The sequence below is a fragment of the Salmo salar genome, chromosome ssa10 (assembly GCF_905237065.1).
Source record: "Salmo salar chromosome ssa10, Ssal_v3.1, whole genome shotgun sequence".
NCBI lineage: Eukaryota > Metazoa > Chordata > Actinopteri > Salmoniformes > Salmonidae > Salmo > Salmo salar.
This window is the reverse complement of record NC_059451.1, coordinates 77,208,470-77,231,301: the sequence shown is the minus strand read 5'-3', so window position 1 is coordinate 77,231,301 and position 22,832 is coordinate 77,208,470. Positions and strand designations below refer to the sequence as shown.

General features: G+C 42.4%; 1 protein-coding gene across 1 annotated transcript in view; it reads right to left on the bottom strand.

The window, feature by feature from the left end:
- The window catches only part of LOC106561032 (metabotropic glutamate receptor 8), a 263,039-nt gene that overhangs the window by 131,121 nt on the left and 109,086 nt on the right, over window positions 1-22,832 (bottom strand). Inside the window, exon 3 of the mRNA XM_014124591.1 lies at window positions 2,399-2,615. Coding sequence (XP_013980066.1) covers window positions 2,399-2,615 — 217 coding nt within the window. The remainder of the gene's footprint in view (window positions 1-2,398; window positions 2,616-22,832) is intronic.

The window sequence follows — 22,832 nt, the reverse complement described above, 5'->3', positions numbered from 1 at the left end:
TTGGCGAAAGTAAGCCCGAACTGGACACAGACTAGAAACAGCTTCGCAACCCTGGATCCAGAGGTTCCGGCACCTTCTTTCCTGTGGGCTTCCGATTATAGATCAGATACAGATGTACCTGTGCCTTCATCTTCTGTTTTGTCTCCAGTGGCTTTTTACCTCAGGTTTACCTCAGGTTCAGATCCTCAGAGCTCCCCCTATCATCGGACCATGAGGCAGTCTAAGACTCTGCCCATTCATCATCCACGATGGATACTACAGCATGCTCGGGTCCATCGGGCCATCAAGGGGTTTTCGAAGGAACAGCCGGACCTCCTCAACCATTGCACCAGCTGCCATCATTGGCAGCTCTATGGTTAGAAGCATCCCGGTGCAAAAACCCTGTGCTATCCTGGAGCATAAGTATGGGACATTAAAAGGCTTCTTACGGCTGTTCTATGACAGCTGCTGGGAGCTGAACCTGTCGTAGTCCATGTGAGGTCAAACAGCATTAGGAGGGCAAGCTCGAACTGCTGAAAATGTATTTTAAAGAACTGATCCTAGCTCTGAAAGATTACAAAAAGCAGCCAATTATGTCAGATCCGGTACCATCATTGGGCAGCGTGTGTGAAAGATTCGTCATGCTACTGGCATTACACACCTGGCTAAAACATTACAGTAGCTCTGTTGGAATAACTTTTATAGATAAGTTTGACATCTTCCGGAAACAGAAGATGCTCTACAAGAATGATCAGTCCATCCAAATCATCTTGGCTTCTGGACTCACATTTCAAGGCTGCATTGAGACAATGACTTATCAATGACCCAAGCCCACCTTAGATAATCCCTACCATTGTGTCGCTGAGTTGCCATAATGCTGCAGCAAATGTACATTATCCCAGGGACGTTGGAAGTCAAAAACTACACTACCAGTTAAAAGGTTTTTCTTTATTTTCACTATTTTCTACATTGTAGAATAATAGTGAAGACATCAAAACTATGAAATAACACATATGGAATCATGTAGTAACCAAAAAAGTGTTACACAAATCAAAATATATTTTATATTTCAGATTCTTCAAATAGCCACCCTTTTCCTTGGTTAAAAAAACAACAGTTTTTGAGGTCCCAGGCTCTTATAATGGAAAGCTATTGTTCCTATGTAATTCCATCACCCAAATTGCAATTCCTATGGCTTCCCCAGATCTCAACAGTCTTTATTCAAGGTTTCAGGCTTGTTTTTTGAAAAACAAGCAAGAATTTTGAGTTTTGGTTAGGAGAGCACCGGAAAAATATCAGTCTTTCGGCGCACGAGGGAGAGGGCGCACGCTTACTAATTTTGCTTTACTATTGAACATACTACTTTCCCTATGAAATATTATAGTATATTTACATTTTAGAGTACCTGCGGATTAAATAGAAACGTCGTTTGACTTGTTTCGACGGAGTTTAGTGGTAGCTTTTGTGACTCCTTTGTCTGCATGTTGAACGAGTGGATTACTGAAATCGATGGCGCCAACTAAACTGACTTTTTGGGATATAAAGAAGGATTTTATCTAACAAAACGACCATTCATGTTGTAGCTGGGACCCTTGAACTGCAAACAGAGGAAGAGCTTCAAAAGTAAGTGATTTATTTAATCTCTATTTGTGATTTTATGAAGCCTCTGCTGGTTGAAAAATATGTTGATGTGGGGCGCCGTCCTCAGACAATCGCATGGTATGCTTTCGCCATAACCTATTGTAAATCGGACAACGCAGTTAGATTAACAATAATATAAGCTTTTAAATTATATATATGTTCATCAATGTTTAACATTCCGATTATTTATTTGAATTGCGCGCCCTCCAATTTCACCGGATGTTGTCGCCTGGTGTCCCGCTAGTGGGACACCTATCCCTAAGAATAAAAGCCTTGCTGGCCCCCCTACCTCTGAGGAAGCACAGTTCCCGCTCAGCCCAGTCAAAACTGTTCGCTGTTCTGGCACCCCTATGGTGGAACAAGCTCCCTCACGACGCCAGGACAGCGGAGTCAATCACCACCTTCCGGAGACACCAGAAACCCCACCTCTTTAAGGAATACCTAGGATAGGATAAAGTAATCCTTCTAATCCCCCCCCCTAAAAGATTTAGATGCACTATTGTAAAGTGGTTGTTCCACTGGATATTATAAGGTGAATGCACCAATTTGTAAGTCGCTCTGGATAAGAGCGTCTGCTAAATGACTTAAATGTAAAATGTAAAATGTTAGGAGAGAAAGACACTTTTGGATTCAATCCCATTTCTTTATCCTACATCATGGCATCACAAAGACAGCTCACATTTAGTAGCCATATCTATAAAAATCTTCATCAGAGTTTCAGTAAAAACCTCATTGAGCAGCCATTTTGTGCCAGTAAAAAGAGCACCATCCCACTTACCAGACTCTCTGGAGATCTGGACGAAAGCCTCCACGCCACTTTCACCGTAATTCCCCTCCGAGGCCAGGGTCGACACATAGTTCCAGCCCATCGCCGTTACGATGTCTAGCATGGCCTGAGCTTGGTAGGAGTCCGGTGGCACCACACGGGAGAAGAAGTCGTAGCGTGTGTTGTCACTCAGCTCGGGCGCCGTGGATGCATAGCTGATCTGAGGGATCTGTGCAGACAAGGAAGACAGTGTAAGTATTTACTGAAAAACTAGTAATTGTTCAATTCCACAATGGAAACTACTCCCCAGACATCTACTATATGTTACACATGAGAATCGCAATGGAAAGACAAATCCCTGCGACGTCGTCAGAACTTTTAAGAACTACCTGACTTAAAACTTAATTTCATCCTGTTTAAGGAGCACATTCACCCAAAAAGAACTTCAAAACCAAAGGGAACCACAATTTCACAATTCTCAGCTGGACACAGCGTAATGGAGAAGAGAGGGGAAACTGTAATGTGGAATTAGACAGACAGACGGACAGACACACAGACAGATAGGGAGAACTGGCATAGCCAGAGAAGGTTGGAGAGTGATTGAAGGACTGATTGATTTCACTTCAGTCAAAGGCCAGGGTGCGCGGGCAGGCCCTACAGGCTAGACTCATTGGCATTCAAAGAGAGGGGGAATGGATGAAAGAAAGACAGACAGGCAAAGGGCTGCCAGCAATACAAATGCCACGCATTGGCTGGCAGCTTGAGCCGATCTCAGCTCATTCACAGACTGCAACAAATTAAACCGGCTGTAAATACAAATGCATCTGGTGGCTTTGACATTATTGAAATCACCTGTAAAATGCCAACGTTCTGTCAGTCCCAGAAGGTTAACCCTTGAAGTGGGATTTCAGAGCATAGGATAACAATAGCTAAATGAATACCAGAGGCAATAAGTGATTTACTCTCAACATTAATGAATTTATGCCATTAAGTGATTAAGATCTGGGTTGAAACAAATACAATTTGTATTGCCTTTAGTCCCTATATGAACAACTTAACAACTTTTTCCATGGACCAAAGAGCCTGCTTGTGGTTGTCCTTATCTTTCCATTAGCACATAATTGAAAAAGAGGGGCATTTGTACCCCCTAAAGTTAATCAATAGCTTTAATTTATCAGTTATGGAGAGACAACCAGAATGTACTTTGGCTTCAAAGAACTAACTCTGTCCGTACACTCTAAAAAATGTTGGGTCGTTCGGATGACCCTCATCACTGTCAAACGCTCCCCTAAACACTTCAGCGAGCAGGCCTTTCAAATCAACCTGGCCCGGGTATCCTGGAAGGATACTGACCTCATCCCGTCAGTAGAGGATGCCTGGTTGCTCTTTAAAAGTGGTTTCCTCACCATCTTAAATGAGCATGCCCCATTCAAAAAATGTAGAACTAAGGACAGATATAGCCCTTGGTTCACCCCAGAATTGACTGCCCTTGACAAGCACAAAACCATCCTGTGGTGTACTGCATTAGCATCGAATAGCCCCCACGATATGCAACTTTTCAGGGAAGTCAGGAACCAATATACACAATCAGTTAGGAAAGCTAAGGCTAGCTTTTTCAAACAGACATTTGCATCCTGTAGCACTAATTCCAAAACGTTTTGGGACACTGTAAATTCCATGGAGAATAAGACCACCTCCTCCCAGCTGCTCACTGCACTGAGGCTAGGAAACACTGTCACTTGTCACGTCCTGGCCAGTATAAGGGTTAATTGTCATTGTAGTTTGGTCAGGACGTGGCAGAGGGTATTCGGTTTATGTGGTTCGGGGTGGTGTGTTTGTTGAAGGGGCATTTGATTTAAGTATTCCGGGGTTTTGGGCACTGTTTGATTTTCATGTATTCTATGTTTAGTCTAGTGTGTCTGTTTCTATGTTTGGTTAATTGGGGTTGGGACTCTCAGTTGAAGGCAGGTGTTGTCTATTTGCCTTTGATTGAGAGTCCCATATATTAGGGTGTGTTTGTGTTTGTCATTTGTGGGAGATTGTTCTGTGTTTAGCCTTGTGCCTTGCCAGACTGTTTTGTTGATCGTTCGTTCTTTTGTTATTTTGGTGTTCATTTTGAATTTATTAAACGTCAAGATGAGCATACACATAGCTGCTGCGTTTTGGTCTCATCAATACGACATCTGTGACAGAATCTCCCACGAAACTTGGACCAAGCAGCAGAGGAACAAGGAGGAAGGATGGACATGGACAGAAATAAGGTTGAGCGTTTCCAGGGCTATGGAGGAGTTTGGGAAACTCGAGAGGCAGCCCCAATAATTATTTTGGGGGGGCAAAAGGGCAGTTTTGCAGGGCAAGAATGGAGCCCCAGGCCAGCTCCCCGCACTAGCCCGAAGGTACGTGTTCCCAGTCTGGTATGTCCAGTACCAGCACCACGCACCAGGCTTCAAGTGCGTCATCCCAGTTTGACGACGCCAGGGCTGCCCGTCAGTCAAGAGTCGCCAGAGCTGCCCGTCAGTCAAGAGTCGCCAGAGCTGCCCGTCAGTCAAGAGTCGCCAGAGCTGCCCGTCAGTCAAGAGTCGCCAGAGCCGCCCGCCAGTCAGGAGCCGCCAGAGCTGCCCGCTAGTCAGGAGCCGCCAGAGTGGCCAGACTGCCCGGAGATGCCAGAGTGGCCAGACTGCCCGGCGATTCCAGAGTGGCCAGACTGCCCGGCGCTGCCAGAGTGGCCAGACTGCCCGGAGCTGCCGGAGTGGCCAGACTGCCCGGCGCTGCCGGAGTGGCCAGACTGCCCGGAGCTGCCGGGTAGTCTGGCCCGGCAGACTGCCATTTTTATGTGTATGAAATGATGTGTAAAAATATATGAGCTGTTTTAAAGGAAATGTAACAATAAAACTTACATTTAAAAAATAAAAATAATAATAAATAAAATCGACCAAGGGCCCCCTGATCTCCCCGTGTCTGCCAGCAGGGGAGGACCTAATGCCCCAGCTCGTGCTGTACGGGGTGGGCCGAAGGCCTATTCCACTGAAGGCCTTCACAAAGCTCTGGCCCACCTTCACGTGTCTGAAGGAACCACTGTGGTCCTCCCGCAATCTGCTGGTAGCGAAATGAGTAGAGACCACCCCCCAGGCAATGGCCATGGTAGCCACGGAAGCCCTGGGATGGTACAAAAGAAAGGGGGCCTCGACCCCAGGCGAAGGGTCCCCACAACACCCAAGGTCCCGGCGGCCATGACCTGACAGCGCAGCGGCGCCTAGGGCGATGCGCCTAGGGGAGGGATCTCCTCTGGGCCCCGACGGACAAGATGGAAATTGATTCGGAGGAGCAGGAGGAGGCAAGTTTGATAAGGACTCACCCCGTTCCTGTACAAAGGACTAAAGGGACTTTTTAACATATTTTTCATGTCTTAAAAATGTTTTACTTTTGTTAAATAATTTATACACATTTTAAATGGCTTTTACAGAATTGGATGTTTTACATAAAAAAGTACTTTTATTTATGGCTGTTTTTATTGGTTTTAACAACATGTACTTTTTAACAAACTTAATTGTAATATTCAAATGCTGTGTTTTATGCTTTAATGCCATTTTTATGTGTATAAAAGGATGTTCAAAAATATATGAGCTGTTTTAACCTGTTTAGGATAGGGGGCAGTATTTTCACGGCCGGATAAAAAACGTACCCGATTTAATCTGGTTATTACTCCTGCCCAGAAACTAGAATATGCATGTAATTGTTTGATTTGGATAGAAAACACCCTAAAGTTTCAAAAACTGTTTGAATGGTGTCTGTGAGTATAACAGAACTCATATGGCAGGCCAAAACCTGAGAAGATTCTAAACAGGAAGTGCCCTCTCTGACCATTTCTTGGCCTTCTATAGCCTCTTTATCGAAAACAGAGGATCTCTGCTGTAACGTGACATTTTCTAAGACTCCCATAGGCTCTCAGAAGGCGCCAGAACGGGGAATGATGACTCTGCAGTCCCTGGCTGAAAAACAGTAGCGCATTTGGATAGTGGTCGATCTGAGAACAATGAAACGGGTGCGCGCGTGCACATGAAGAGTCCATTTTACATTTTCAGTCTTTGAACGAAAACAACGTTGCCCGGTCGGAATATTATCGCTATTTTACGAGAAAAATCACATAAAAATTGATTTTAAACAGCGTTTGACATGCTTCGAAGTACGGTAATGGAATATTTTGACATTTTTTGTCACGATATGCTCCGCTGCGTCACCCTTCGGATAGTGTCTTGAACGCAAGAACAAACGCAGCTATTTGTATATAACTATGGATTATTTGGAACCAAACCAACATTTATTGTTGAAGTAGAAGTCCTGGGAGTGCATTCTGACGAAGAACAGCAAAGGTAATCCAATTTTTCTTATAGTAAATCTGAGTTTGGTGAGTGCCAAACTTGGTGGGTGTCAAAATAGCTAGCCATGATGGCCGGGCTATCTACTCAGAATATTGCAAAATGTGCTTTCACCGAAAAGCCATTTTAAAATCGGACACCGCGATTGCATTAAGGAGTTCTGTATCTATAATTCTTAAAATAATTGTTATGTTTTTTGTGAACGTTTATCGTGAGTAATTTAGTAAATTCACCGGAAGTTTCGGTGGGTATGCTAGTTCTGAACGTCACATGCTAATGTAAAAAGCTGGTTTTTGATATAAATATGAACTTGATTGAACAAAACATGCATGTATTGTATAACATAATGTCCGAGGAGTGTCATCTGATGAAGATCATCAAAGGTTAGGGCTGCATTTAGCTGTGGTTTTGGTTTTTGTGACATTATATGCTAGCTTGAAAAATGGGTGTCTGATTATTTCTGGCTGGGTACTCTCCTGACATAATCTAATGTTTTGCTTTTGTTGTAAAGCCTTTTTGAAATCGGACAATGTGGTTAGATAAAGGAGAGTCTTGTCTTTAAAATGGTGTAAAATAGTCATATGTTTGAAAAATTGAAGTTTTAGGATTTTTGAGGAGTTTGTAATTCGCGCCACGCCCTATCATTGGATATTGGAGCGGTGTTCCGCTAGCGAAACATCTAGATGTAAGAGGTTTTAAAGGAAATGCAACAATAAAACTTTTCCAAAAGAAAAAATTTCTTCCATATTTAACCCAACCCCTCTGAATCAGAGAGGTGTGGGGGGCTCTGTTATTGAAGTCATCGTGGACTTCAATCGGTGCCCACGTCATTTTAGGTAGTTTGATAAATCCTTCAGTCATTCTGGTTGCAGGTTGTGGGTGATTATCCTCACTCTGGCTGGATTCTGATAGGAATTGCTAGCCACTTCACAAACCAGCATATTGTGATTTGCAGGTCTGATGTGGCCCATCATACAGGATTTTCAGCTGACACTGTTGAGGATAACTGGGCCATAATATGATATGTGTTCGTAAAGGGTTTACTTTTAATTGAAGCACATTCACGTAGGCAGGCTTCAAGAATAAATATATTTTTTTAATGCAACAACCATCTCTCACTAACAAACTCAGTCATGTGTGAGCATCTCATTTTCAAGCAGAAATTTGCTTCCTGCAACACAAACTCAAAAAAGTTCTGGGACACTGTAAAGTCCATGGAGAATAAGAGCACCTCCTCCCAGCTGCCCACTGCACTGAGGTTAGGAAACTCTGTCACTACCAATAAATCCACTATAATTGAGATTTCAATAAGCATTTTTCTCCGGCTGGCCATGCTTTCCACCTGGCTACCCCTACCCCGGTCAACAGCACTGCACCCCCCACAGCAACTCGCCCAAGCCTTCCCCATTTCTCCTTCTCCCAAATCCAGTCAGCTGATGTTCTGAAAGAGCTGCAAAATCTGGACCCCTACAAATCAGCCAGGCTAGACAATCTGGACCCTTTCTTTCTAAAATTATCTGCCGAAATTGTTGCAACCCCTATTACTAGCCTGTTCAACCTCTCTTTCGTGTCGTCTGAGATTCCCAAAGATTGGAAAGCAGCTGCGGTCATCCCCCTCTTCAAAGGGGGGGATACTCTTGACTCAAACTGCTACAGACCTATATCTATCCTACCCTGCCTTCCTAAGGTCTTCGAAAGATAAGTCAACAAACAGATTACCAACCATTTCGAATCCCACCGCACCTTCTCCGCTATGCAATCTGGTTTCAGAGCTGGTCATGGGTGCACCTCAGCCACGCTCAAGGTCGTAAACGATATCGTAACCGCCATCGATAAGAAACAATACTATGCAGCTGTATTCATTGACCTGGCCAAGGCTTTCGACTCTGTCAATCACCACATCCTCATCGGCAGACTCAATAGCCTTGGTTTCTCAAATGATTGCCTCGCCTGGTTCACCAACTACTTCTCTGATAGAGTTCAGTGTGTCAAATCGGAGGGCCTATTGTCCGGGCCTCTGGCAGTCTCTATGGGGGTGCCACAGGGTTCAATTCTTGGGCCAACTCTCTCCTCTGTATACATCAATGATATCGCTCTTGCTGCTGGTGAGTCTCTGATCCACCTCTACGCAGACGACACCATTCTGAATACTTCTGGCCCTTCTTTGGACACTGTGTTAACAACCCTCCAGGTGAGCTTCAATGCCATACAACTCTCCTTCCGTGGCCTCCAACTGCTCTTAAATACAAGTAAAACTAAATGCATACTCTTCAACCGATCGCTGCCTGCACCTGCCTGCCCGTCCAGCATCACTACTTTGGACGGGTCTGACTTAGAATATGTGGACAAGTACAAATACCTAGGTGTCTGGTTAGACTGTAAGCTCTCCTTCCAGACTCACATCAAACATCTCCAATCCAAAGTTAAATCTAGAATTGGCTTCCTATTTGACAACAAATCATCCTTCACTCATGCTGCCAAACATACCCTCGTAAAACTGACCATCCTACCGATCCTCGACTACGGCGATGTCATTTACAAAATAGCCTCCAATACCCTACTCAATAAATTGGATGCAGTCTTTCACAGTGCCATCCGTTTTGTCACCAAAGCCCCATATACTACCCACCACTGCGACCTGTACGCTCTCGTTGGCTGGTCCTTGCTTCATACTCGCCGCCAAACCCACTGGCTCCAGGTCATCTACAAGACCCTGCTAGGTAAAGTCCCCCCTTAGCTCAGCTTGCTGGTCACCATAGCAGCACCCACCTGTAGCACGCGCTCCAGCAGATATGTCTCTGGTCACCCCCAAAGCCAATTCCTCCTTCGGCCGCCTCTCCTTCCAGTTCTCTGCTGCCAATGACGGGAACGAACTACAAAAACTCTGAAACTGGAAACACTTATCTCCCTCACTAGCTTTAAGCACCAGCTGTCAGAGCAGCTCACAGATTACTGAACCTGTACATAGCCCATCCATAATTTAGCCCAAACAACTACCTCTTCCCCTACTGTATTTATTTATTTATTTTGCTCCTTTGCACCCCAGCACTTTCTTCCACTGCAAACCTACCATTCCAGTGTTTTACTTACTATATTGTATGTACTTCGCCACCATGGCCTTTTTTTGCCTTTACCTCCCTTATCTCACCTCATTTGCTCACATTGTATATAGACTTATTTTTCTACTGTATTCATTTTTCATTTGGAAGAGTCAGCTTTTTAAACCAACATGTTTGTTTTACTCCATGTGTAACTCTGTGTTGTTGTATGTGTCAAACTGCTTTGCTTTATCTTGGCCAGGTCACAATTGTAAATGAGAACTTGTTCTCAACTTGCCTACCTGGTTAAATAATGGTGAAATAAATACCAAATAAAATAAATGTGTGGGCATCTCTCACATTCACTCAAAAGGCATGCTGAGAAATATGCAAACACAGCTTTACGCCCTCCAGTTTTAAAACAACACCCCCAGTGTTTAGTGTTTAAAACCTAAACAATGTGTGCTGAATAAACATTTTCACAGCGATTAAATATTTTCTAGTGTTTACAATCTAAACACCGTGATGCATTTTCATTTACATTTTAAATGCCTTGATGCGCTTTAAAAGTGTTAGAGAAAAGGGTTTAGTTACTGTACAGTATGTGTTTAGATCCTGAACACCTGGTTTTACAGTGTATTTAGAAGCTCATTTATAGCCATAATTCGTAGGCTAAATATAAGGCCTGCACTGAATGTACCACTCGTGCTTTGCAAGACAGAACAAATCTGTTTCGGTTTCCAGAGTTTACGCACTCTAATGAAAATGTCGTGTCAGCATTGACCACCACCTGCTTCACTAAAATTGATCACCGGTTAATCATTATGTAGGTGACAGGTTGCATGTAATTTCTGTTTTCCTAATGGTTGTCAATTTCATCAGCATCACACTAGCCGTAGGTCTACTTTTCTCCTTTAAACTCTCCCATCAATGTATTTAATACATTGTGTTTTTCCATTATCCTACACACACAATTACAGTTATTTTTGATATTTTGCATGGAGTTTTTAAAGCAGTACATAGCTGTGCCAGCAAATTTCACTGTGCAAGAAACAAATATCAGATGTTGGAATGACAGGGGCTGTTATGATATTTTCATCTCAAAACACACCAACGCCTTCATTTTGATCATCATTATTTTGTAGAGTCCTAATACAACAACAGCAAGCTCGTCATAAGTCTCAGACCTCTTGGCATAATGCCCAAAACAATGATGGTTAGAGTACTTCCAGGGGATATGTGTTTTTTTGTTAATTATTGTTTTATTTTGTAATATATACTGCTCAAAAAAATAAAGGGAACACTTAAACAACACATCCTAGATCTGAATGAAATAAATAATCTTATTAAATACTTTTTTCTTTACATAGTTGAATGTGCTGACAACAAAATCACACAAAAATAATCAATGGAAATCCAATTTATCAACCCATGGAGGTCTGGATTTGGAGTCCCACTCAAAATTAAAGTGGAAAACCACACTACAGGCTGATCCAACTTTGATGTAATGTCCTTAAAACAAGTCAAAATGAGGCTCAGGAGTGTGTGTGGCCTCCACGTGCCTGTATGACCTCCCTACAACGCCTGGGCATGCTCCTGATGAGGTGGCGGATGGTCTCCAGAGGGATCTCCTCCCAGACCTGGACTAAAGCATCCGCCAACTCCTGAACAGTTTGTGGTGCAACGTGGCGTTGGTGGATGGAGCGAGACATGATGTCCCAGATGTGCTCAATTGGATTCAGGTCTGGGGAACGGGCGGGCCAGTCCATAGCATCAATGCCTTCCTCTTGCAGGAACTGCTGACACACTCCAGCCACATGAGGTCTAGCATTGTCTTGCATTAGGAGGAACCCAGGGCCAACCGCACCAGCATATGATCTCACAAGGGGTCTGAGGATCTCATCTCGGTACCTAATGGCAGTCAGGTTACCTCTGGCGAGCACATGGAGGGCTGTGCGGCCCCCCCAAAGAAATGCCACCCCACACCATGACTGACCCACCACCAAACCGGTCATGCTGGAGGATGTTGCAGGCAGCAGAACGTTCTCCACGGCATCTCCAGACTCTGTCACGTCTGTTACGTGCTCAGTGTGAACCTGCTTTCATCTGTGAAGAGCACAGGGCGCCAGTGGCGAATTTGCCAATCTTGGTGTTCTCTGGCAAATGCCAAACGTCCTGCACGGTGTTGGGCTGTAAGCACAACCCCCACCTGTGGACGTCGGGCCCTCATACCACCCTCATGGAGTCTGTTTCTGACCGTTTGAGCAGACACATGCACATTTGTGGCCTGCTGGAGGTCATTTTGCAGGGCTCTGGCAGTGCTTCTCCTGCTCCTCCTTGCACAAAGGCGGAGGTAGCGGTCCTGCTGCTGGGTTGTTGCCCTCCTACGGCCTCCTCCACGTCTCCTGATGTACTGGCCTGTCTCCTGGTAGCGCCTCCATGCTCTGGACACTACGCTGACAGACACAGCAAACCTTCTTGCCACAGCTCGCATTGATGTGCCATCCTGGATGAGCTGCACTACCTGAGCCACTTGTGTGGGTTGTAGACTCCGTCTCATGCTACCACTAGAGTGAAAGCACCGCCAGCATTCAAAAGTGACCAAAACATCAGCCAGGAAGCATAGGAACTGAGAAGTGGTCTGTGGTCCCCACCTGCATAACCACTCCTTTATTGGGGGTGTCTTGCTAATTGCCTATAATTTCCACCTGTTGTCTATTCCATTTGCACAACAGCATGTGAAATGTATTGTCAATCAGTGTTGCTTCCTAAGTGGACAGTTTGATTTCACAGAAGTGTGATCGACTTGGAGTTACATTGTGTTGTTTAAGTGTTCCCTTTATTTTTTTGAGCAGTGTATATATTTTTTTATTATTTAATTAATGGAATATGTTTTAAATACCCATAAAAGTGTGGTTAATTTTAGTACATTTTACTGTTTCAAAAACAAGCTGTTCAGCCCCAACTAGGCTTCAAGCAGCAGTTCTTGGCATTCGGCCTGCCACCCAGTGTTTGGATTGCATTGCCAGTTATTATTACATTGCTTGCTTATGGGCGGGACTGTATCAATGAGATTGCAGGATTTTATCACATGATTTTAACAGCACAAAGTAAATGGCAGCTAAATTGAGAACCCAGGCCTTCTGCAACTGCTCTTTCGGGTACTAAACAGATTGTGCTAAAGAGCAAATTGTAAGGCACCTGTAAATAAATAATCATGACCATCATTGGGAGACTGGGACCTGATAAACTGGATATACACATCCATCAACAGTCGAAGGACAGACTGATACACTAGCCAGAACCTTCATGCGGATCTGGTAGGACCAAAGAATGGCTCTGTGCCCAATTCGCCACACTGTTTTTTGTTTCCCCTGCCATTCATCAGACGCTAGCTAGTGGGTAAGCTAGCCACCGGTAGCTTGCTAGCTCGCATGCAAATTTCAAGTCTACATTTTTTACTTTTTTTTTTTTGTCATTTAGCAGACGCTCTTATCCAGAGCGACTTACAGTAGTGAATGCATACAGTCTAACTAGAGTTAACTGGGAAGCTCATCATGCGTGCGTGTGATCAAATTAATCACACGCACAAACACAAAATCCCCACCGTTTGCACCATTCACTTCCATACTGATAGTAGCCCCACTCCTGGCTGACCAGTGATGATAATTGATTGAAAAAAGACTGAGGGAGAAAAGCTAATTTGGCATGACATGACAGCCAGGTCTCTTCTTTCTATGTTTTTTTTTAAATGTAGCTCTCATGTACTTTCCCTGGCTGTGTATCTCTCTCCTCCTACTTCCTCTCTCTCATTTTCTCCACTATTAGTGTGTTGGAGTTTTGGGAGCTTTCTGACAAAGTCTCTTCCTAACCAGATGCTGGCCACAGGAACATCCATAGGTGACATGATCCGATGTGACTTCATTATTCCTACCCTTCTACAGTAGATGACAGTGGCATCCTGGGACCAATCTGACTTCCATTATTTGACCGCTTGACTGCACTGTAAGGTTACTGTCCCTCCTTGTTATGTTTTTAAGATATTGTTTGTTATGTAAAACTATTCCGCATTGCAACCCAAATACAGTGAGCAAAATGTTTTACATGTTATCACGTAGTTGAAAGGAGGTAATTGTAAAGGAAACATGTCAAGCATACAGAATATTGGAAGCCAAACTTTCCATTGGGCTTTATATCTCTTCACATTGTTTGGTCATTGTGCTTACATGTGGAAATCCCCTGAGGTTACATATACAGTGCCTTCAGAAAGTATTCATACCCCTTGACTTAATCCAAGTTTTGTTGTGTTACAGCCTGAAACCAAAATGGATGAAACAGATTTTGTTTCTCACCCATCGACATGCAATGCCCCATAACGACGAAGTGAAAACATGTTTTCCTCTGTCCAGTATCTGTGTTATTTTGTGTTATTCTGTGTTATCTTAATCTTTTTTTTTATTGGCCAGTCTGAGATATGGCTTTTTCATTGCAACTCTGCCTAGAAGGCCAGCATCCCGGAGTCGTCTCTTCACTGTTGACGTTGAGACTGGTGTTTTGCGGGTACTATTTAATGAAGCTGCCAGTTGAGGACTTGTGAGGCGTCTGTTTCTCAAACTAGGCTCTCTAACCTGTTTAGGATAGGGGGCAGTATTTTCACGGCCGGATAAAAAAACGTACCCGATTTAATCTGGTTATTACTCCTGGCCAGAAACTAGAATATGCATATAATTGTTTGATTTGGCCAAAACCTGAGAAGATTTTAAACAGGAAGTGCCCTCTCTGACCATTTCTTGGCCTTCTATACCCTCTTTATCGAAAACAGAGAATCTCTGCTGTAACGTGACATTTTCTAAGACTCCCATAGGCTCTCAGAAGGCGCCAGAACGGGGAATGATGACTCTGCAGTCCCTGGGCGAAAAACAGTAGCGCATTTGGATAGTGGTCGATCTGAGAACAATGAAACAGGCGCGCGCGTGCACATGAAGAGTCCATTTTACATTTTCAGTCTTTGAACGAAAACAACGTCGCCCGGTCGGAATATTATCGCTATTTTACGAGAAAAATCGCATAAAAATTTATTTTAAACAGCGTTTGACATGCTTTGAAGTACGGTAATGGAATATTTTGAATTTTTTTGTCACGATATGCGCCGCTGCGTCACCCTTCGGATAGTGTCTTGAACGCAAGAACAAATGCAGCTATTTGTATATAACTATGGATTATTTGGAACCAAACCAACATTTGTTGTTGAAGTAGAAGTCCTGGGAGTGCATTCTGACAAAGAACAGCAAAGGTAATCAAATTTTTCTTATAGTAAATCTGAGTTTGGTGAGTGCCAAACTTGGTGGGTGTCAAAATAGCTAGCCATGATGGCCGGGCTATCTACTCAGAATATTGCAAAATGTGCTTTCACCGAAAAGCTATTTTAAAATCGGACACCGCGATTCCATTAATGAGTTCTGTATCTATAATTCTTAAAATAATTGTTATGTTTTTTGTGAACGTTTATCGTGAGTAATTTAGTAAATTCACCGGAAGTTTCGGTGGGTATGCTAGTTCTGAACGTCACATGCTAATGTAAAAAGCTGGTTTTTGATATAAATACGAACTTGATTGAACAAAACATGCATGTATTGTATAACATAATGTCCTAGGAGTGTCATCTGATGAAGATCATCAAAGGTTAGTGCTGCATTTAGCTGTGGTTTTGGTTTTTGTGACATTATATGCTAGCTTGAAAAATGGGTGTGTGATTATTTCTGGCTCGGTACTCTCCTGACATAATCTAATGTTTTGCTTTTGTTGTAAAGCCTTTTTGAAATCGGACAATGTGGTTAGATAAAGGAGTGTCTTGTCTTTAAAATGGTGTAAAATAGTCATATGTTTGAAAAATTGAAGTTTTGGGATTTTTGAGGAATTTGTAATTCGCGCCACACCCTATCATTGGATATTGGAGTGGTGTTCCGCTAGCGGAACATCTAGATGTAAGAGGCTAATGTACTTGTCCTCTTGCTCACTTGTGCACCGGGGCCTGCCACTCCTCTTTCTATTCTGGTTAGTGCCAGTTGTCGCTGTTATGTGAAGGGAGTAGTACACAGCGTTGTACGAGATCTTCAGTTTCTTGGCAATTTCTCGCATGGAATTTTCAGAAAAATAATAGACTGACATGTTTCAGAAGAAAGTTGTTTGCTTCTGGCCATTTTGAGCATGTAATTAAACCCAGAAATGCTGATGCGCCAGATACTCAACTAGTCTAAAGAAGGCCAGTTTTATTGCTTCTTTAATCAGGACAACAGTTTCCAGCTGTGCTAACATAATTGCAAAAGGGTTTTCTAATGATCAATTAGCATTTTAAAATGATAAACTTGGATTAGCTACCACAACGTGCCATTGGAACACAGGAGTGATCGTTGCTGATAATGGGCCTCTGTATGCCTATGTAGATATTCCATAGAAAATCTGCCGTTTGGATGATAGCGGGGTGAACAGGCAGTGGCTCAGGTGGTTGTTGTCCTTGTTGGCCTTCCTGTGACATCGGGTGGTGTAGGTGTCCTGGAGGCGTCTTATGTATGTTTGTATCAGCTTAGCACATATGGATTTGTGGATTTTCTCCCACTTTTCCTTGCGATATTCTCAAGCTATCTTAAATTAGATGGGGAGCGGAGGTAAACAGCAATCTTCAAGTCTTTCCACAAATTTTCAATGGTATTCAAGTCTGGGCGGTGGCTGGGCCACTCCAGGATTTTCCAATTCTTGTTCTGAAGCCATTCCAAATTTGCTTTGGCTGTATACTTGGGGTCATTGTCCTGTTGGAATGTAAATTTTTGCCCCAGTCTAAGGTGCACTCTGAAGCAGGTTCTCATCAAGGATTTGCCTGTATTTGGCTCCATTAATTGTTACCTCTATCCTTACCAGTCTTCTCGTCCCTGCTCCTGAAAAACATCCCCATATCATGATACTGCCACCACCATTCTTCATGGTATGGATGATGTTAGACGACTGATAAGCTGTGCCTAGTTCTCTCCAGCCATAGCGCATTCTATTCTGACCAAAGAGTTGATTTTTGTCTCATCAGACCACCGAATCATTTGCCTCATGCTCTGAGTGTTTCACGTGCCTTTTTGCAAACTCCAGGTGTGCTGTCATGTGTCTTTTTCTCAGGAGTGGCTTCCGTCTGGCCACTGTCCCATAAAGCCCAGATTTGCTGTTGTCCTTCTGGCCCAATGTTTTATACCCTTCCCCAGTCTCATCAAAATCTCTGAGATCTATGTGCAGTTCATTGGACTTCATGGTATAGTTTCTGCTCTGACATGCACTGTCAACTGTGGGATCTTATACACTGAGTGTATAAAACATTAAGAACACATTCATATTGAGTTGCACCCCCCCTTTAGCACTCAAACAGCCTCAATTCGTCAGGACTGGATGTCCTTTTGGTGATGGAAATCCAGCAGTGTTGCAGTTGTTGACACAAACCGGTGCGCCTGGCACCTACTAAAATACCTCATTCAAAGGCAATTCAATATTTTGTCTTGCCCATTCACCCTCTGAATGGCAGACAATCCATATCTCAAGCCTTAAAAATCCTTCTTTAACCCATCTCCTCCCCTTCATCTACACAGATTGAAGTGAATTTAATAATTAATAAGTGACATCAATAAGGGATCATAGCTTTCACCTGGATTCACCTGGTCAGTCTATGTCGTGGAGAGAGCAGGAGCAGGTGGTCTTAACGTTTTGTACACTCAGTGTATAGATGTGTGTTTCTTTCTAAATCGTGTCCAGACAATTGAATTGGCCACAGGTGGACTCCAATCCAGTTGTACTGACATCTCAAGGATAATCAAAGGAAATTGGATGCACCTGAGCTCAATTTGGAGTATCATAGCAAAGGGGTGAGAAAATGTATGTAAATTAGATATTTATGGGTTTCTTTTCAATAAATTTGCTAACATTTCTAAAAACATGTTTTCACGTTTTCATTATGGACAATTTAATACATTTTGAATTGATGTTGTAACACAAAATGTGGAAAAGCCAAAGGGTATGAATACTTTATGAAGGCTCTGTATAAATGAATCTATTGCCGATGTGACCTGGTTCTATCTGCGATACTCCTCTCAGATGTGAATTTTCCCTCGCTTCTCTATGTGAATTTCAGTGTGACGGAACACATGTACTCTGTTTTTCTGCTTCAATCCAAACCTATTTTCTGATGTTGACAGTATTTCAGAGGTATGTAGACTATACAACATAAAAACAGGATTATGTCCTGGAACAAACTCCTATTCATTTTCTTTATTCTAATGAAGAAATATACGCTATTACAATATTCTTTGACGATATCAATTCAAATCAAATTTTATTAGTCACATGCGCCGAAAAGTAATATATATATATATATAATATAAATGTGCTCTCCACATTGAATTGTAAAAATAGACAAGATCCTGCAACCATGGAGATACTTGTCCATTTACGGAAAATTACACTGATTATCTCCTTAGTCATATATCAGTTTACTCACTTACTTATGGCGCTGCCTACTCCTGATGATTCGTTTTTCAAATCATATGAGCAAAAAATATTTTGCTTTATCTGGGAAGCTAAACCAGACAAGTTAAAGGGTGCCTATTTATATAATGAATATGAACTGGGTGGGCTGAGATTATTAAATATAAAAGCACCAAACCTCTCTCTAAAAGCTTCAGTTTTACTCAGGTTTTACTTTAACCCAAAATGGTTTTGAAGTAGATTGCTACGAAAGCTCATCCTTGTTTACAAATAGCCTTTTTGCCCTTGTGCAGATTGCCATTTCTCATTTTCGATTAATTGAAATGAAACCTTGTTCAAAGTATCTATCAGTGCAGAGCTGGTTACAATATAAATTTCATCCCCAGAAAAGATAGAACACATTTTTTTCAGGGGGGACTGTGGGGAGAGGGGGGGTTGCATGGTTGAGGGGCAGCTCTTGAGAGGAACTGTGGGGGGGGATCTTGGATGGTTGGTTGCCTGGCGGTTGGGAGCATGGGCCGGTGGCCGAGAGGTCGCTGGTTCAGGTCCCTGATTTGACTGGGTGGGGGACCTGTCCTTGTGCATTTGGGCGGGGCGCTTGACCCTGGTTGCTGCTGTGGGTCTCTCTGGATGGGGGTGTCTGCTGGATGACTGAATCTAATGTTAATGTTGAGCGGCTTCACCGCTGGTAAACTAATGTTTAAAAAAATTTAATAAATTAAACTGACACAAAAAAGGAACATTGTTACATCCAATGCTTGTTTGCCTGAGGCTGATGCCACGCATGCATACACACACACACACACACACACTCACATTCAAACGCACACACGGACACACACACACAGAAATATTGCCACAAATGCATGCATTTGGCCTTGTTGTTTAGATTTTTCTTGTACTTGATGTTTTTTGTTTTTACATTGTTTTCTGTTGTTTTCCTTTGCTTTTCTCTTCATTCTCTTTTGTTCTTTTTGTTGGTTTTTGGCACATTGGTTGGGTGGTGGTTTAAGTGAGGTTGGAGGGGGATGGTGGCTTGGGAGGGGTGGAGATGGGGGGGAGGTACGTTGGGGGTGGGGAGTGGAGGGGAGGTGGTAGCCTACACACTTCAATGCAAAACATCAACTGTCAACCTGTTAAATTCTACCGCGCTCCGTGTCGGATGCATATAGGCTAGAGCAAAAACTTGAAATTATATTAGGCTAATATATAACACTCCGACTGGGCACACACTGGTTGAATCAATGTTGTTACACGTAATTTGTCAACATATTGTGACCTGGAATTGTGACCATTGGATTCGAAAAAAAATCATCCACCAGTAGTATTTTCATCTAATTTCAACCAGTGTTGTTAACACTGAAATTAGGCTAAAACTTAAACTTAAATACATTAACTTGAATAACATGTAGTTACATCAATGTAATTCCAACATAATCATCAGAACTGTGTATACGTTGAAACTGCGTTGGAAATTCCACGTATAAACATACAAATATTTCAGCCTATATTCAATATATTTTCGGTAGTTAAAATTATGTCGAATTTCATATTTGATTAGACATATTTTATTTGACCTTATTTCAATGTTGATAGTAAAATGGAATGTTTGAGCCAACGTCATTGTTTCAACGTAATGCAATCACTCTAAATAAAGAGGTTCAGTTTATTGAAATAAAATGCAAAGCCACAGTCCATTGATTTCTGCCTGAACAGTGACTCCTACTGCTATTTGAGGGGTAATGCACTTCAGTGAAAACTCTACCGTCTTGATGCTTATCTTTATGTACCCTGTTTAGCTTAGGAAACAAGCAGTGTTCGATTCAGCTGAGCTATCATGTCAATACAGACATTGATCAGCTTCTATAGTCACTTACTACCTAAACGACCTTAATATCATTGCATCATTGAAAGTAACTTCTGAAATGAGGTTGGGTTTATGTAGACTACATTGACATCTGATTTTCCCAAAGGACACTGTCATTTCAACATGTAGCTAGGTATACTATCATTCGTCCATAATTGATTGGGTCTTTGGAAGTTTAGAAGTAGTTACCATTAGCCTTATAAATAGGATGCCAAATTCATGATATTAATAATACACATATCACCCTCACCTCTGACAAAGAACCCCTCAATAACCTTTTTCTGTAAGTGTATTACATGTATCTACACGTTGGGTGTGTGCAGTCTTGCATTATAGTTGCATGTTAGTGTTTCTCAAGGCTAACACTATGTTTAGCATTGCCCTTTAGGATGAGAATATCATGTATTGGGTCAACGAGAGAGAGAGAGAGAGAGAGAGAGATGGTGGTTTAGATGTGAAAATGCTGTTTTTATCTGAATGAGCTGTAGCCAACAGTATTTTCTAATTTGATACATCAGTGGTTAATTACAGTAGCCTGAGTTGGACACAGTGACAGGTGATTTTTCTCTGCACCGTCTTGGCAGGGGCAAAGAAAGTGATGCATGTTGTTTTAATTAGTGACTAGCCAACAGTCACAAATTGGTGCTTGTGTTCCCTGTCTCTCCTCTCACCCACACGTTCCCCCACTGCGTCTCTTTCTCTCTCTGAATGTGACGACTCTCTAAGGTAAACCAGTTCACCAATGGCAAAAGCCTGTGTAGCCCAGAAAAGAAAATACAAAACTGGGGGGGGTGTAAATAAAGACAATGCGGTGTCTTTATTTACACCGCATTTATTCTGGACTTCCTACATAACTGCATTTAAAATACATGCAGCGACCCACTTGCTGGACACAGCTGGATTATATACTTTGCTGTCCACTTTCAGTTAGTCTTGTATGTACAGTATTGCCCCAAAGAGGCTCTTTGCGGCAACTCCAAAATTTCCCAGGTATGAGGTCTTTCTCTTTGGTATCTACACATCCGTCATTTACTTAATCATTCCAAAGGTTTATCAAAATGTAATCCTTATTCTCAGGGGATTAGTTCCACAACAGTATGGTGATCACATTTAACAATGTCATGCTTTCAAACTGTCCATCCAGCTGTGCTCAGGGCTGCCGTGGTATCTGAATCTGTCCTGAGCATAAACCTCCACTGCCCACAGCATGGAGTTACAAGACCTTCTGAAAACACCTCCATCACAAGGTTGGATTGAAAGACAGAGCTTCTGCTTCTTCAACCCTCCCTGAACCCTCAGTTGTTATGTCTACGGTACTCCGTCAAAAACATAAACAACACATGGCAGTAATAATGATCAATGTCACGTTGGGAAAAATGATCCTAAACCGGCTTACTAGTTTCTAACACACAAAAATACGCCCAGGCGAAGTGGCACTGTGTGCTGACGCAAAAAGTGATGTCAGTGGTGTCTGCTGATGGGCTAAGAGTGTTTCATCAAATATTTTTTGCTCACATGTGATACATACCCCTGTATAGTATAGCAACCCAGCGGGTATTCTGTCATCATTTTTCACACACCGTGACAGAGAAAACAAGTCAAGCGTGTGCAGGATGAAATGCAAACATTAGTGAAGTAATCAGGGCAAGCTTTAACGCTACAGTATACTCTATGTCACTGAACATAATGGCTATGACCCAAGCACACACTGTTCTGAACACTGTTCTGTTCAGTAGTTACTGCAGCCAAGGGTCACTTCACAGCATATTTAACTGGAAATAATAAGGGCGTCTATAATATCTATTCTCCACTCAGTCATCTCAGTTATGATCTCAGTCATCCTTTAATGTGTCTTTTTTTCCGGCATATTTGTTTATCCTTTGCATCATGCTTTTTTTGTTACATACTCTTCATTTTCTTTTTGAATTCAAAAAGGCTCTTCATTCCTCTGAAACTTGTTTTTAACCAAAGCTCATACTCTCCCTTGCTTTAATCCCCTCAATCTTTGCTTATTCCCCCTGGCGCCAAGGAAGGCCTCCCCAGAAGCTGATGACAATTCCTTCTACAACCCTTCCCATCACCCTCGTTCCCTCTAATGGCCTTAATATCCTTTTTCAGGGGGATTTCTGTCCCTGCTCACCTCCCAATTGCTTTAGCTCAGTGCTCTGGAACAGCATAACTGCCTTTGCAAGCAGGTCACTAGCTAGGTTTAGATTCAATTGGCGACAGATATTCATGTGAATATTCTAAAATATGCATGAAGAAAAATACTAATTTTCATCAAACAGACTTGTTGCAGATAAAAATCAGTACGTGATTACGTAGCGCACATAAAATGTACTTTTTTGCTTAGGTTTTCATGTAACAAATAAAAATCTCAAGTTCAATGTGTTTCCATTGTGTTTTTGTTTTGTCACAAAAACTGTTGCGTTAAATAGCAAATGTGCCTACTATGCTCAACATCTCACAGATACAGTGTGGGTAGGCTGTGCGGGGTAGGATAGTCTACGTGATGAGATTATTATGGATAAGAGTGAGAATATGTTTAGCATCAATCATCATGTCACCAGAATAAGACCATCAATATTTATTGGAAAGTAGCATCAAGATCACTGTGTACTTTCATCGCCCTGTGAAATTCATCATCATTT